At 35.5% G+C, this 17946-nt stretch overlaps 2 protein-coding genes across 2 annotated transcripts in view; one reads left to right on the top strand and one right to left on the bottom strand.

The window, feature by feature from the left end:
• Positions 1 to 808, top strand: part of LOC21394556 — a 2039-nt gene extending 1231 nt beyond the window's left edge. Inside the window, exons 2-4 of the mRNA XM_024171767.1 lie at positions 1 to 11; positions 254 to 383; positions 491 to 808. The exon at positions 1 to 11 is cut by the window's left edge and continues 194 nt beyond it. Coding sequence (XP_024027535.1) covers positions 1 to 11; positions 254 to 383; positions 491 to 759 — 410 coding nt within the window. The 3' untranslated portion in view covers positions 760 to 808. The remainder of the gene's footprint in view (positions 12 to 253; positions 384 to 490) is intronic.
• A 9563-nt stretch (positions 809 to 10371) lies between these two features.
• LOC21394555 (protein DMP2) lies at positions 10372 to 11033 on the bottom strand. The gene has a single exon (XM_010107378.2). The coding sequence runs from the start codon at positions 10960 to 10962 to the stop codon at positions 10372 to 10374; it is 591 nt and encodes a 196-aa protein (XP_010105680.1). The 5' UTR covers positions 10963 to 11033.
• Positions 11034 to 17946: the final 6913 nt, after the last annotated feature.

Genomic DNA, 17946 nt, shown 5'->3' with positions numbered 1-17946 from the left:
ATATAGTAAAGGTAAGATCCATCCACAACTCAAAAAAAAAAAAAAAAAAAAAGGGAACAAATAGAAGAAAGGAGAATTCTCAAATACCCTATCGAAAAAGACAGTTTTTAACAGTCAGATCTTTGACCAAGTTTTGTAAATTTGTCATACTATTCTGAACCTGATATGATTCTAATGCTATCTGTACGCTACTATAGAATTCTACTAGAAGAAATTTCTCTACTTTTGTCTTAGAAAGTGTGAATTTTGGCAGTATTATGAGGACATGGGAAAGCCTACACCAAAAGTAGAAGTGATGAAGTTTTTAAAGGGAAAGGGATACACAGATGCAAAGGACTATGCAGGGGAATGTGAACCAGTGGTCATCATAGCCAAAGGCCAAAGTACAACATTTTTGTCCTAATTATCTACCTTTTTCTAAAAGTGTTTTTATCACAAGTTTTCATCTTTTGCATTATGAAACTAAACCATAAACTTTTGTGAACACTAGATGTGCAGGGGACTTGCAAATATGGGACAAGAGTGGATTATGTCTTGTCATCTTCGGAATCGCCGTACAAGTTTGTTCCTGGATCGTATTCCGTCGTTTCATCAAAGGGTACTTCTGATCATCACATGGTTAAGGCAGATATCATAAAAGAAAGCAAGCCATCTTCCAAGCAGAACATCATTAAACGACACCAAAAATCAGTACAGAAGCTGGTGACCTTAACAGGCACTACTTGTTCTTCAAGAGGTGTATGGAAAATGCGCACATAATGAAAGTCCATTTGCCTTAGCTGCACTTAAAATGGTGGCAAATTAAAGAGGAAACCACTACTTGAAATGTAAATCATTGTCTTTTTGTAACATGATAAATCCAGTAAGAAATAAGACCTTCACATAGTTATTCCAATTATTCTTCTAATTATTAGTGGTCTTTTTTTTTTTTTTTTTTTTTTTTTTTCTTTTTTTCTCAAAATTTTTCCCTTTTTTTTTTTATTTTTTTGGGGTTTTTTTTTTTTTTTTTTTTTTTTTTTTTTTCCTTTCTTTCTTTTAAACCCAAGGTGAGAATATTCGAACTCTAGACCTTAACATTATAGGCAAGGGTGTGGATTTACAACTAGGCTAAGGGTGCGTTTGGTAGATAGATTTAGAATCATGATTTTGAATTTTGGTTCAGAATTAGTGTTTGTTTACAGTGATTCTGAATCATGATTCAGAATCAATGTTTAATTTGAATGTAAAGGAGACCAGAATTGGAATTCTCTTATATTTATTTAGGATGAATTCGGGTATATTTATACACAAGGATCCATTTGAATTGATCCTGATTTCTAGGAACTACTCCTACTTTTAAGGAAAGAAATATACAGCTATATACACCAAATAAAATCTCTAGATACTCTAGATCCACAAAAATAGGAAACAACTAATCTTGCCCTATATGGCTAGACGGCTGGTTTGAATTTCTACACTCCCCCTCAAACTAGCTGGTATATACTCATTAAACCAAGTTTTGAACTTAGTTCAATAAAGTTCGGTCGAAAGAGTGCCTTTGTGAGAATGTCTGCCGCTTGATATCTAGATGGAACATGTTTTAGTGAAATAACATTGCTCTCTATCTTCTCGCTGATGAAGTGTCTGTCAATCTCAACATGCTTCGTTCTATCATGATGGATAGGGTTTTTGGCAATGGCTATGGCTGATTGGTTGTCACACATCATGTCTATAGGACCAGAAACGCTCACTTTGAGTTCATCTAGTAGCCGTTTTAACCATATTCCTTCGCAAATGCCTTGAGCTAAGGCTCGGAATTCTGCCTCAGCACTGCTGCGTGCTACCACCTGTTGCTTTTTGCTCCGCCATGTCACTAGATTTCCCCATACATAGGAGCAATACCCTGAAGTTGATTTTCGGTCAATAGGGGATCCAGCCCAATCCGCATCTGTGTAGACCTCTAGAGAGTGGTTGAGAGTCTTCTTGAACATTAGACCCTTTCCAGGATCCCTCTTAAGATATCTAAGAACACGATACACTGCTTCCATGTGGGAGACCGAAGGGTTGCTTAGGAATTGACTCACACGGCTGACTGCAAAACTGATATCAGGACGTGTGTGAGTTAAGTAAATTAGCTTCCCAACTAGGCGTTGATATTGTTCTTTATCCACAGCCATCTCTTCAGTTTGAGGCATCGACTTTGTGTTAGGATCCATAGGAGTGTCCACCGGCCTACATCCAATCATGCCGGTTTCCTTTAAGAGATCCAAGACATACTTTCGCTGGGATACTACAATTCCAGCCTTTGATCTTGCTACCTCCATTCCCAAGAAGTACCTTAGCTGTCCCAAGTCTTTGATTTCAAACTCTTTTGACAATAGAAGCTTGAGTCTCCTTATTTCTTCTTCATAATTCCCAGTGAGGACTATATCATCAACATATACTATTAGTACAGTGATCTTACCATTGATGAAGTGTTTGAAGAATAGAGTATGATCGGCTTGGGACTGTAAGTAGCCATCTTGCTTTAGTACCCTTGTGAATCTGTCGAACCATGCCCGAGGTGATTGCTTGAGCCCATATAGCGACTTGCGTAGTCTACATACTTTGCCTCGCGTTTGATCAGTTTCGAAGCCAGGTGGGATATCCATATACACTTCTTCTACTAAGTCTCCATTCAGGAAGGCATTTTTCACATCTAGTTGAAATAAGGGCCAATCTTGGTTCACGGCAATGGATAACAGGACTCGCACGGTATTGAGTTTGGCTACGGGAGCGAATGTTTCCTGATAGTCAATTCCATGCGATTGGGTGTAGCCCTTGGCTACTAGGCGAGCTTTGAATCGTTCAATACCTCCATCTGCTTTCTGTTTCACTGAAAAAATCCATTTGCATCCCACTGTTTTCTTTCCAGGTGGTAGTGTTGTTAGGACCCACGTACCATTCTTTTCTAGGGCATGTAATTCTTCTAGAGTAGCATCTCTCCATTTGGGAACCCTTAATGCATCATGGACTGTTCTGGGAATCTGGACATCGTCTAGAGCAGTCACACATGCCCTGAATCTCTGTGACAGTTTGGAGTAGGTCATGTAGTTGCGGATGGGATGTTGAGTACATGAGTGGACTCCTTTTCTCTGAGCAATTGGTAGGTCTGACTCTGGATCCCCACCTGTCACTGTTTCAACACTCACTTCAACCTCATCCTGTGTTGTTTCTAGGCTTCTTGAGTTCAGATTAGGCTGCTGGTTTTGCTGATTCTGGGAAGGCGGCTGAGATTGTTGTCTCCTAGTGTAGACTCTTACTTCCTCATCAGGTAGAAGGAGGTGTTTTGGGTACATTACAGACTCATGGGAGGATGATTTGGGAGATTTGAGAGACTCAAGTGATGCTGGAGAGGTAGTATGAGGAGTTGAGGGCCGGCTGGAACCTGCTGGAGGTTGCGGGTTGGTTAGAGGGTCCACCGGGTTATAGGAATTTGGACTTGGTACCGAATTAATGAGGGAAGTCCAATCCCAATTTGCGGTGGTTGTCTCCCCCTGAATTACAGAATTGGGATAGAATGGTTTATTTTCGAAGAAGGTGATATCCATGGTGTGATAGAATTTTTTGGTAAGAGGGGAAAAACATTTATATCCTTTCTTGTTTGGTGAGTAGCCGAGGAAGATGCATTTGAGTGCTCTTTCATCAAGTTTACCTCGGCTGTGAGGGTAGATGTGGATAAATGTAGTGCATCCGAATATTTTGAGGGGAATTTGGGAGAGTAAATGTGAGTTAGGATAGGAGGCAAGGAATGTTTTGACTGGAGATTTGAATTTAAGAACACGTGAGGGCATCCAATTGATGAGGTATGTGGCAGTGAGGACTGCCTCACCCCAGAATTTCTTAGGCACATTTGATTGGAAGAGTAGTGAGCGAGCAACCTCGAGGATATGGCGATTCTTGCGTTCGGCCACACCATTTTGTTGAGGTGTGTCCACGCATGAGCTTATGTGGACAATACCATAAGTTTGGAGATACGGGCTGAGAATTGAGTTAAAGAAATCACGTGCATTATCGGTTTTGAGCACTTGGATGGTGGCCTGAAATTGGGTGCGAATCATGGCATGAAAGTGTTTGAAGATTTGGCTGGTTTCGGTTTTGTCTTTCATGAGAAAAGTCCAGCTTAACTGGGTGTGGTCATCAACTAGTAATAGAAACCATCTAGCCCCAGAAATATTAGGAATTCGGGTTGGCCCCCATATATCACCATGGATAAGTGAAAAAGGGTGAGTCGGTGTGTATGATCGTGGGATATATGTACTTCGAGTGTGCTTTGATAATTGGCAAACATCATATTGAAATAAGAGTCTACTTTGAGGAGATACAAGCCTGCACACAGTTCAGCATTGCCAATCACCTTCTCCGAACCCAAGTCCTGAAAAACACAAGATTTGGCAAAAAATTTAGTCTCACAGTGAAGATCCCGGTTTATTTTGCTAACAGAGAGTAGATTACAATCAAGGTCAGGTACAAATAACACAGAGTTTAGGGTAAGATTGCTCGAAAGGTGTATGGTTCCTATTCTAGCAACTCTCGAGCGTGAACCATTGGCAATCCGTACTGTTTGATACTTCTGACACGGAGTATAAGTTGAGAAAAGTGATCTATCACCTGTCATGTGGTCTGATGCGCCTGAGTCTACTATCCAAGGTGTAGACGGTGGCTGAGCTACATGAAGGGCCTGGTTTCCGTTGCTGTGCACGGATCTGCTCCCTGTTTCAGGTGGCTGTGGGCTGATTGACAGGCTGGTTTTGCTGAGTAGATGCTGAAGCAGTTCCAGCTGGTCCTTTGTGAAGGAAACTTGGCTCTGGGATTTCGTTGCCTCCATGGAAGCAGCATTTACTCGGCTCTCACGGTCACCCGTAGCCCTGTTTGGCTTCCAATCTGCCGGTTTACCATGTAGTTTCCAGCAGGTTTCTTTGACATGGCCAGTTTTCTTACAATGGTCGCACCAAGGGCGTCCTCTTCGTGGCCGGTTATCTCCTGGAGTCTGGAACATCCTGCGGGCGGCACAGGCAGCAGACTCGGCCATGGTTGTGTGGTCTTTGGCAGTCACAAGGGCAGATCCATCAGTGGTTGTGGGGGCATTTGACTGTCCCATCATGACTCTTTTGCGGCTTTCCTCTCGACGAACCTCGAAAAAGGCCTCGCGGAGACTTGGCAATGGTTTGGTTCCGAGTATTCGACCTCACACCTCATCAAGAGACTTATCAAAGCCCATCAGAAACTTGAAGATGCGTTTGGTCTCTACTATTCGTTTGAAGTAGATTCTGTCATCAGGGCACTTCCATTCGTGTGATTCAAAGAGGTCCAACTGCTGCCAATACCGTGTAAGGGTGGTGAAAAAGGTGGTGACTGTGTTTTCCCCTTGCCTTAGATCATGTAGGATACTCTCCACATGGAAGAGTTCTGCGGTATTCTCACTGCTGGAGAAGGTGTCATGGGCTGCGTCCCATATTTCTTTGGCTGAAGTGTAAAGGAGGAAATTCTCACCTATCTCAGTAGTCATCGAACTGATCAACCAAGACATAACCAGATTGTTTTCTGCCCTCCAGGTTCTAAACTTAGGGTCACTGGAATCCGGTTGGACAACCATACCGGTAAGGTAATCATCGCGGCCTCGTCCACTGATAAACATCATCATGGAGTGAGACCATTGGAGATAGTTGTGGCCATTTAGTTTGTGGTTGATGATAGGGTTAGCACTATTTTCGGGAGAGATCTGAGGATTGATAGAATTGTTGAGAGATGGAGTGGTTGGTGAGGATGAGTCCCTGGAGGTCTGCTCGGATTCTGCCATGGTGGACTAGATTTCCGAGAGAGAAAGAGGAAGGACTCGATGTTGGAAAAACCGGGAATAGGAAATAGATTAGGGCCGGCGGCCAGGGAGATGAGAGTTAGGGTTTAGAAAAACCTGAGGCTCTGATACCATAAAGGAGACCAGAATTAGAATTCTCTTATATTTATTTAGGATGAATTCGGGTATATTTATACACAAGGATCCATTTGAATTGATCCTGATTTCTAGGAACTACTCCTACTTTTAAGGAAAGAAATATACAGCTATATACACCAAATAAAATCTCTAGATACTCTAGATCCACAAAAATAGGAAACAACTAATCTTGCCCTATATGGCTAGACGGCTGGTTTGAATTTCTACAGAATGATTTTAAATTATGATTCAGAATCTGATGTGTTGTTTTAAACTAGCTCAAATCATGATTTTAAAACCACCTCCCTCTTAATTCAAGGTGATTCAAACTCTTGATTTTGAATCATGGTTTCATAATCATGATTTGAACCCAAAATCATGAATCATGATTCTGGTTTTAGAATCATGATTAAAATCACTCTAATTTGAATCCTTCTACCAAACGAACCCTAAGTCTATAACCACGCAGTGATCTCTGTTATTTTCATTCTTAAAAGATGAATTTCTTGCATAGAGTAGAAAGCTGCTTGTTATCTTACCTTACTTTTTCATAATAAACTTCATAACTTATTATGTTACTTTCTTCTAATGATTTGTTGAATTAAGTCATTTGGATACATATGGTGCTCAAAAAATTTGCTTTACAGACCAAAGTTAACTTGCATAGAAGCTTTTAATGAATTCCAAATATGCCTAGAAATCAGTTATTTACAACAAAAGTCCATTTTAAGTTTCCTTTGCCCAACTCCTTAAATAATAATATAATAATAATAATAATAAAGCACTAGGATCATGATATGTCGTTTACCCTAAATGTGAAACGACACGTGGTGTAACGGAAAACAACAGAAAAGTTTTGAAGTTAAACGAGATGTCGTTTTTCGTAAACAACAAGCATTTAGAAGGTTGCATGATATGACATTGAAGACTGCAATCTTGTAAAAAAAACAAACAACACGTCGTTTAGTACATGAACTCATGCACAAAAATATATACACAAAAAAGCAAACATTTGATCGAAATAGCAACATAAATCTTTTAGTAAAGTTAAAAGTAACGACGTTTCACGTACATCAATCTTTTAGGGGACGTTTGTTTCCTGTATTTATCCATGATTCTGAATCATGATTCATGATTTTCTACAGTGTTTTCTGTCACCAAAAATACAAATAAAACGAGAATAATTCTGAATCATGACGACATGTCTCGTTTTTACATAAACGACAACAAAATTAAAATGTGCTTTAATGAACAAGTTTCTATTTTTTTTTTTTTTTTAAAAAAAAACCCCCCCTAAATATGGTTTCAGTTAAACAACAAATTTTGAAAACCTATTTACAAAATTTTGATTTCACAAAAAAGATGCTGGCTAATAACTAATAAAATCACTTTGGTGCAATAATCTCTTCAATTTAGCAACTAAAACTGTTAGTCACATACATTCTTGAGATCTTTGGGCCAATTAAACACATAACATAGTAAGGTTACAACTTCAATAATGATATGATATCCAGCATTAATTTTCTTTTCCAATTTATTGAGGACATTTTTTCCCCTTTCTTTGAGTTGAGGATTAGCGTGGGGAAACCTTCTAATTAAGTCAGGTCTGACCGTACTGAGCTATAAACATTAGCATAAGTAGAATATAGAATGTTCCTTAGGTACACTTAAAGATGACGTCATTAATTCAAACATCCGCTCACTTACTAGTGCTATTATTTTCCTATATATATTTCAATATTTACCGCAACTAATTATATTTATCCAAATGATCATAGTGAAATATTCTTATCATAAGAATATTTTTAATCTATGATAAAAAATAGTACCGAAATCATATAATAAAGGTAATTTAGATTAATATTTTTTAAATTTTTTTTCTATAGAAGCGATGGGAACTCTTAAGATTGAGTCCGCCCTATATTCACTAAATAAAATACTAATTCTTAAAAGTTCACTTAAAGCTAAAGGTAATGTTGGGTAATATGTTCCACTAAGATATAAAGTAACTTCATGAAACATACCTAAAAATTGATACAAAACTTTGACAATTTGCCAATTCATATGCGTCTATATGTCATGTTCCTAATTTTGCACAGATATAGTTTGTTATAGCATCCTTATAGGGGCTGCATTGTTGAAGCATAATATAAGTTGAGTTTCATCTTACAGGCATATCTAAGGCTAATGCTCTAGGAGGTAGATTTAATACTTGTAAGAACCTAAACCAATCTTGTTCTCTTTGGTTACTACCTTGAATCCATGCAATACTATCTCTTATTCTTGTAATGTGAGTAGCCATTTCTTTTAAACATGATTTTACTATTAAATTAATTACGTGGCATGCACAACGTTGGTGGAAAATAGTATCATCACCGAATAAACTTAAATCATTTTCGAAGTACTCAATTGCTTTAGTATTTGCACTAGCATTATCTAATGTTATAACCATTACTTTATCTCTTAATCTAAATTCGTCAATTACATTTAAAATTGTATTATATATTAAATCGGCGCTATGTGATCTTAAAACACACTTAAAGCCTAATATTCTCTTATCTAAATTGAATCCTTTAAAGTAATGTCCGGTTACAACTAAATAATCTTTATTGGCTATTGCAAACCAAATATTTGCCATTAACCCAGCGTAACTGCTAGCCGAGTGTAAAAGGTTTATTAATTCTTCTTTTTCTTTTTTAAATAATTTTAACAAATCTTTCCTAAGAGTAGTTTTTGAAGTGAACTGTGCATTAGGATTATGTACAACTTTAATATATCGTTGCCAATTAGGATACTCTATAAAACTAAGTGGTTGATCTAATGCAGGTATCATTCACGCAACTTCCATACTATCTACTTGCAGATTGTATTTCCAAGTGGTTAGACCACCGGTTGCATGATCAAAACATAATTGTGCTTGGCAGAGTTCGGCTCTGCTGGACTGGCTAAGCTTTTGAAGACACTTTTCAGAGTGTATTCTCAAGTGTGTTGTGCGTGAATAGTATCACCTTAATTTAGATAAACAATATTTACACTAAGATATATGTTTAGTGTTACCGTCATTGTCGATCTCCTCAATTGTGTCGAAGTGATCCCAAACTGTCGAGGTGCGCTTGCATTTCCTCTTGGAGATTTCAACACTTGCAGACGCAGTAGTACTTGCACTCGCTGCTTCTCCACGCCCACCACCATTGCGACCACGGCCTCTAATACGTCCACTAGGGCTCGGATTAGCATATTCCTACGCAATAAATTCATTAGTGGGAAATTACCCTTCTTCCACGTTGTGTTGGGCATCAACAGGAATACCACTATAACCAAAAGAATCAATTATAAAAAAATAAGAGCGATTTGAGAGAGAGAGCTTTAGCATATTGTAATAGTTTTTAGAAAAATTGTGAGAGAGATTTGAGAGATTGAGAGAGATTGAAAAATTGATTAAACGGCCATTTTTTGGGTTAAAAAATTGATTTTCCCCCAAATTCGGATCCAATTGCCATTTTTTTCTCTGCGGGTTGGGTTCGGGCGAGTTCAGGCCGAAATTCAGGCAACGGTAAAAAAAATAGCCGTTGAGTCGGTCATGTCGGGCTCTGGGTCGGGTCGGGCGCCAACGGTAAAAAAATATATCCGTTGGTCGGGCTCAGGCTTCTGCCAATTTGAGCAAGTCGGGCCTGAGTGAAAAAAATCACAAAAAACATTCCAGCGAACAGCGGTTGACGCTAATTTCACGGCGACATGCTCTGGTGATATGTCCATTTTCGGGCAGCCTGAGCCCGAGCTCGAAAATGGACCTTGGACGGGCCGGCCTTTGGGCCTGCCCGCCGAGCCTAAAAAATTTGAGCTTCGGGCAGGCCCGCAAGCTCAAAGTTCCAACACTATTCTTATGGTCGAAATTGTTATTTCACCTGATCAACAAATAAGAACTATTGTTATAATTGTTAGAATAATTTTTTTAAACAAACTGATATGTAAATATCCACATTAAAATTTGCGGTGCGTAGTGCGGAGTTGTTCTTATTCACATATTAGAATATTAAAAAACTAATCTAACGATTAAAATCACAATTTCTAGTTCTAATATATAAAAGTAACAATTATTTTGGTGAGAGTTCCCTAAACGATATTGGAAGCCTTGGTTTTGTTTCTTCCTTTTACCTCTCTTGCTATATATAGAAGAATGCATTCATCAAATAGCATTGTATCAAAAATGACACTTTAATAATTAAAACTTCCTTTTTGTGGAAGAAAACGACACAAATTGGATTACATAAATTTTGGAAATCCAGATAAACTTCGAACAAGCAGAACGGGAAGCTTTTCCAAACTGCACAATAAACCAGCCATAAATAAAACACAACACAAGATCTCATCGAAGTACTATATATATATATATATATATATATATATATAGTACTCTCCTATGAAGTGGTATTATCGTCGTCACTTGAAGGATAACCAATACCATGGCGGTTATTCGGAAACAACATGAAAACAGAACCCGAAATTGCACCGATCACCGGAGGCAACACCTGGAGAAGAATCTTCTGCTCCAACTCGAACTCCGGATAGAAACACCTCACGGTGTTGGAGTCCAAGAGCGACAGGACGGCGAAGACAACGAGCGCGAAGAAAGCGTGGACAAAGTCTCCGAACCGGAGCTTGTACTTGGACAAGTCCTCGGAGCTAGAGGAAGGCCAGAGACCGGTGTTGGTGACGATGCCGTAGTGGGTTTTGCCGTCACTGTCGGTGTAGCTGTCGGTGAAGGAGGCGAAGCAGCAGGAGACGGCGCAGAGGACGATGAGTATGGCGTCTAGGGTTTTGTTCACCGCGGTGCATGAGCCGCTGTTGGTGACGACCGGGTTGAGGAACTGGAAGAGGAAGACCGTCCCGGTCGGGAGGACCTTTATGAGGTTCCCGACCCCCGTGAAGGTTTTCGCTGAAATGCCTGGCGACGTCGTTTGCGACGTCGTTAGGGCTTCGGTTTTGGAGGAAGATGCGGAGACACCCATTTGTATTTTTTGTTTTTTTGAATGTGGTTTGGAAGCAGGGAAAGAAGTGTTTCTGTTTGTCTTTTTTCTTTATTCTTTTTTTTTTTTTGATGTGGTTTTTGGAGATGAATTTTTGTGGTATTTATAGTGGAGGGGGAAGAGCTAGAGAGTTTTGCTTGTACGTAAAAAGATGGTGATGACATGATGGGCTTTGCTTTTGCTTTTGGAAATGAGCTACTTGTTGGGGTGGGCTTCGTTTGTAATCCAAGCTTCGCAATTTAGAGGGATTTAAATTATGTGATTAAAATTATTTTTGATTTATGTATATTTTTTATAAGAAAAAATATTATAACGAACTACGAATTATAATTTAAATCAGAGAACGAATTTAGATTCTAAACAAACTCTTAACTGAATTTTGATATACAAAGTAGTACTCAACGTCGTAACACGCACGAAAAACCAATGGTGTGACTTATTCCTTTTCAAAAGTGTACGTACTTTAACCAAAATGGAAAGTACAAGTATACAGCCTCCTTATCCAAATCAAAGGATAACTACCTCACTTTGAAAAATTATTACTATAGTAATATATTTCCAATATCAGATCCTTATGGTTCACTATAAACAAATACTTTATATTTAAGTGTATGAATTCTAAATGAGATCCAATAATATATTTATATATATAATATGTATGTGTATGAATGAGTTTTTAATGGTTATGTTTTTATCAACGGTCACCTCTAAATATAAAAATTTAATAACGTGACGTGATAAAAATTTAATTTTATTATGTTCATTAATTTTTTGTCAATTATTCAATTTATTACAACCGTCGGATTAATATTTTATGGTTAAAATAATAATTCCTATTGATGAATAAATATTAACGTAATTATTAAAATTACACCCGTGTATATATATATATATATTCTATATCTATATATAGACACACACTACTATATATGAGATAAGATGTTTTGTTAGTGCCACATATTTACAGGCAAGTGACACCGATATGTAGTGTTTTTTGGTATTTGATCTCCATTAGTTGCGTTTTATTGAAACGTGTGGGAAACCAAAATTAGACTCTAGCCATGTATTACTGACCAAGACAAACATTAATATATTATACATATTACTAAAGCAGCATCCGGATTACTGTTCTTAGAACAATGTCCGGTCCTTTCTCTCCTTCTGTTTTAGAAAAATTTCGGTTGTGTCCTAAATTTTTGTTTTTACCGTTTTATCTTTAGTTACTTATTTCTGCTTTGGTTTTTATTTGGGTATTTTTGTCTTATCCTTCGGAATAGAGCCTCACTGAAGCTTCTGCGCTTGATTGTTTGGCTTGGCTTTCTTTTCTCACCGCGAGAGTTCTCGACTTATTCATTTATGTCTATTTATTTTTTTTCCTTCTCTCTCTCTTCCTTTTCATGAGGCTTCTCGGATTAATTTTTTTTGTTTGTTTGGTTTTCTCGCCGTTTCTTTTTGTCAAGCTTCTGGATTTGGTCCTTTTTGTGCATTTCTTTTATTTCCTTCTCTTTCTTCCTTTTCGTGAGGCTTCTGAGATTCATTTTTATGTTTGTTTCGTTTTTTTGGTTTTGTTTTTCGTTTCTATTTCCTTGGATTTGGCTTCGTTTTTTCTTCTGTTTTTTTATTCGGTTTTTTTTTTCATTTTTCCAGATTTGTTATTTGTTAGTGTTTTTATTTCCAGATCTGTTATTTGTTAGTTTTTTTCATTTTTTTATTCAGTTTTTATTTCCAAATTTGTTTTGTTTTAGTAGTATTGTATAATTTCTTTTGATCTGTTCTTCGTTTTGTGTTTTCATTTTTGTAATTTTAGAATTTTTTCTATTAATTTTTTTCGGCGAATGGTTTTTCCTTTTTTTGTTATTTTTTTTGTTATTTTTTTTTTAGTTTTGTTGTTTTGTTCTTTTATTCTACTTCGTTTTCTCCTTTTTTTTTGGCTTTCTAGTTTTTCTGATTTTTTTATTATGCGTCTTTTTGCTTTCTGGAGGGTTTTTTTTTTAGGAATAATTTTGGCCTATGTTTCTTGCTTTTTCCTTCTTTGTTGTTCTTGGTTTCTCTGTTTTTTTTTTCCTTCAGATTCTTTAAGATTTCGTTGTGTCAATTTTTTTTCCTCTTATTTTATATTAGGGTTTCATTTTCTCTTTTTCCCCTATTTTTTTGTTATCGTTCGGAATAGATTCGGTGTTTTTTTCTGTCGATTTTTTAAGATTTCATTCTGTCAAAATTTTTTACTCTTATTTCATATTAGGGTTTTGTTATCTCTTTTTTTTTCTTTCTTTCTTCTCTTTCTTTTTTGTGTTTGGTCGTTTAGGTCTTTGAAATAATCGATTTTTCTTTCCTCTTTTCTCTATTTCGGTTGTTTTTGCATCTATTCTTTGTTCTTTTTTTTTCTCTACACATTTGATGTTCTATTGTCGTTTTTCTTATTTGTTTCTCTATGTGTTCTTCCTTATCCTCTAATTTTCTATAAGGGATATGTAGTTGTTAACTGTCTTATGTTCATTGGTTTTGTTTCCTGTTGGTTATCATGTCGTGTAACACCTGTTTTTACTAATTATTACATGTTTTCATATTTGTTTGCAGGTTATATTAGTCGGGAATGTTTAGACATTTGTTTTTAGTGCAGGGTAATTTTTTCTAACGGATTAATTTTTTTTTCACTGGCTGCAGGTTATTCGTTCTGTTCTGCGGTAGTTATCATGCAACGTAACACCTGTTTTCAACTAATTATTACATATATTAAGTTTTGTTTGTAGTATTTGCTACCGCCACATGCTCAAAAGTTTATCTTCTTTGTATAAATATATTGTTTTCTCTTTCATGCTTACTGCCTTTCACTTTGTTTCTGTTTTCGTTGTCATACAGTTACAGCCTATCTTCTCTATGTCCTTTCTTTTCTTCAGTTTTCAATAAGGAGTTTTTTTTTTCTTTTCTGTTGTCTCTGTTTTGGAGTTTTTTTACTTATCCTGCATCAACTATATCCACTTTCATTATTGCTCTAAGGTTCTTCTTTCTTACTTCTTCCACGTTATTTCCAACTGCTATTAAAATTGTATGTATTATATTACTATGATTTCTTAAGTGTATATATTGAGTTGTTAATATATGTGCTCACTGTTTTATGTTATTATGATTATGTTTGTATTAAGTTTGTTAGTATTATTTGTAAAGTATTTTTTAGTGTTTATATTATATAAGTTATTGCTATTTGAGTAAAAATTAGGTTTCTATTCTATTTGTTCTGTCAACACTCCGTTCTCTGTCTAATGTGACTTCTCATTTGGTAATGATGTAGTATTTTTCTTTTATTGCTACCATGTATTAAGTAACTGTTTATAGTGATTTAGCAAGCTTTGACGTTGTCCGGATTATTTAAGATTTATGTTGTTCTACTTATCATGTTTTGTCAATAGTATGTTGCTCTTATTGTCATTCTCTACTCTAAAATAGTTTGCTCTTTATCTGATTTTACTGAAGGGTTTTCATTCTATTCTTTTACTCCTACCTCTGTTGTTGGTTCGCCAGTTGAACTCATTTTTATGTTTCTGAAGTTTCTGAGAATTTATTTACTTCCTTTATTTTGATACCGTCTTTCCCTTGCTTTTTTACCACTATAGTATTTATTCTTTTTCTATTGTCTTTGTTTTGTTCTCAAATATTTCAATTAGTCTTATGGGATTGATTTGTTTTGTTCTCAAATATTTGAGTCACTTTTCTGGGATTGGTTTCAGTGACGGTTACAAATGTTGTCTTATCTTTCTTATCTTTTCTGTACTATTTATGTTGTCTGCTCTTTTTTCTGTCTTTAGTACAAATCCTCTAATAATTTTGTTGGTATATGTTGTTAGCAGTAAAAGATGGATACCTAAACCATTTTTCCCTTTTACTATTATGTTTCTGTTTCGTTCTTTTCGTTCTTTATTTCTTTTTTCCTTCTTATTTTCCACAAATCTTTTTATAATTCAGTTGGCACTGAATGACATTGCCAAATTCTATTTCAGTTATTTTTAATGCGTGATGTTAACAATTAAAGGTAAATACCTAAACCAAATTCTTTATATATGTCTATTTAATTTCCCTATCTATTTCTTCTTTAGTATTATTCATGTAATCTACTATTTTACATGAGATTTCTGAGATTTTATCCTTCTTCTTTTTCTTCATGCTGTGTTCCCTTTAATTTTTTACCACTGTAGTATTTGTTGCTTTCCTGTTGTCGTTGTTAACTTTGAACAGAAACTCTTAAGTTTTGATTTTTAGTTTTTTAACATTTTTTTCAATATTTTCATATTTGTTTTCTTCTAAAATATTGCAGTTACTCTTCAGGGATTGCTTTCGGTTGTAGTTTAAAATTCCCTCATATATATTGTTACCAATAAAAGATATAAAAGATTGAACCATTTTTTTTCCTTTACTATTATGTTTTTGTTTTCTTTTTTTATTCCCTATTTCTTTTTCCCCACTTATCTTGCATAAATTTCTTTATAATTCAGTTGGCACTGAATGGCATTGCTAAATCCTATTTCAGTTATTTCTAATGTGTGATGTTAGCAATTGAATGCAAATACTTGAATAAGAATATGTGTCTATCTGATTTTCATATCTATTTCTCCTTTTGTGTTATTCATTTGATCTACTATTCTACATGAGCTTTTCCTACTTTCCATAACTTTTCTTTTGATGCACATGACATTTTTATGTGACATTTACAGTTTCATTGTAAACAATGTATGTTACTTCCATACAATATCCAACATTTGAAGATGGAACAATGTTATTACGATGTATAACTAAATGAAAATTTCATATACAAGAGTAGAGTTGCAGAAATATAAACATATGTATATTATTTCAATATTAATGTGAATAATGTTTTTTTTTTATTTTTCTGATTCATAGCTTTAATAAATATTGTACTTATTAATGATATATATTTTTAATGTATTACACTTATTTGAAGTAGATTTGTTGTTTCGTTGCACTTTCTACTGTTGAATACAGATTTGAGTAGCCAGACACTCGAGTTATGCCTAATTCTCTCAAATTCAAACGTGAGCTCTGAAATGAATAAGTATGTAGATTTTTATTTATAAAGATAGAGATGTAAATAAATGTGTATATATGTGTTACAAGTTTACAGCAACTTATAAACACACACACACACATATATATATATATATATGTGTGTGTGTGTGTGTTTCTATACATTTTTTTCATTTAAATTACTGTTAATTAAACAATTACATATCCATGCAAGTGCACGGGTAATCCACTAGTATTTGTACTAAAAAAAGTGAGAACCCTTGAATATACTTAGAACATGACAATTTAAGTAGGGATATGAATCTGGCTGCTATGTACTATATATATATGTGTGTGTGTGTGTGTGTTTCTATACATTTTTTTCATTTAAATTACTGTTAATTAAACAATTACATATCCATGCAAGTGCACGGGTAATCCACTAGTATTTGTACTAAAAAAAGTGAGAACCCTTGAATATACTTAGAACATGACAATTTAAGTAGGGATATGAATCTGGCTGCTATGTACTTTGTTGTAGGGTAAAAGTCTCAAACCCTAATCTGGACATTAGATGGGACCCACATGTCATAAATGAGGACATTTAATGATCAGAAGAAGGTTGTCCTAGCTGCCACATCATACGAAGGCCGCCCTAACTGGTACATCAGACAAAGGTTCTTTCGGGAGTAGAACGCTAGTAAAGTAGAAATGTACAAAGGTAGTTGATCGCTCCAAGTGGTCGAGGAAAATAAGAAGTCGACTACACTGGCAGTCATAAGCGGAGATGGCTTAGAGAGCACCTAAGAGGTCGAGTCCACAAAAATCGAGAGAGATACAGGGCCTGTCCCGAGATTTGTGATTTGTAATTAAAATAAGCGAAGTAAGTGGGGAAGTAAGTGAGAAAATCCTGATTGGCAGAAATCTCAACCGACCGGGGATATTATCTCAAAATATGGGGAAAATATCCCGGAATAAAATAAGGGGATTTACAGGGATTTCAGGGGGTATATATGTAGAAAGAACAAGTCCAAAAAAACATTATGTAATCTCATTCTTCAGAACATAGTGAATTTCTCTACTCTTCACAATGAACGTAGCTCTTAAACAAAAGGGTGAACCACTGTAAATTTGTGTGTTCTTGCTTTCTTATTGCTTTTAATCCTTAAAAAAAACGCTTCTTAGATCATCAAAATCACATTAACCCTCTTAAAATTTGAATTATTCTTGTTGACGAATTTCTGCCGTCAACATACTTGACAATAAATCTAGCTCCATAATGATGAGCTTATCACAACTTAAGTGTGATTTTCGATAGTATATATTGGATTTCCTATAGCCGCCGGCACTTTAATTAATGAAACTAACTGCGTATTGCAATCAACAAATTAAACCAATTAATTATGTTAATTATCGACTGAAGATAAATGTTTGAAGGCCTTAATTACAAGAGATCACTAATGTGTTTTCGTTGAGTACAAAATAGAACAGATCTGCGGTAATTGAGACTAGCATGTTAATATGCGTACATTATATAATTAGGTTCGTTAAAATAATGAGCATAATTAATGTAAAGCGTGGTTGAAAACGACAGTAATTAGATTATAAATTAGTCAATCCACATTTAAGTTTAACTTCATTATATATATATATATATATGTGCACTAATTGTATAGGCGTGTCAAAGATTACAAACTATATGTCTGCTGGATTAATGGAAAAAAGATTAATCTAAATCATACCGTGTGAAACTTGACTGATTAATATAGAAAGACATGGACTAATTAATATCTACTAGTAATCAAATAGAGATGTTCATCTACCAGTCCTATATATACCCAAATATTTCTCCAATATTATTGGAAGTTATATATATAACTGTTTGAACCGAAATTGCATTGTTGGACTTCGGTAAGGAATTGATAATTCGTTTGTAAATCGTTTAGTGAC

Source organism: Morus notabilis, unplaced genomic scaffold (genome assembly GCF_000414095.1).
Source record: "Morus notabilis unplaced genomic scaffold, ASM41409v2 Scaffold38, whole genome shotgun sequence".
In the NCBI taxonomy this organism is placed as follows: Eukaryota; Viridiplantae; Streptophyta; class Magnoliopsida; order Rosales; family Moraceae; genus Morus; species Morus notabilis.
This window is presented reverse-complemented; position numbering and strand designations above follow the sequence as displayed.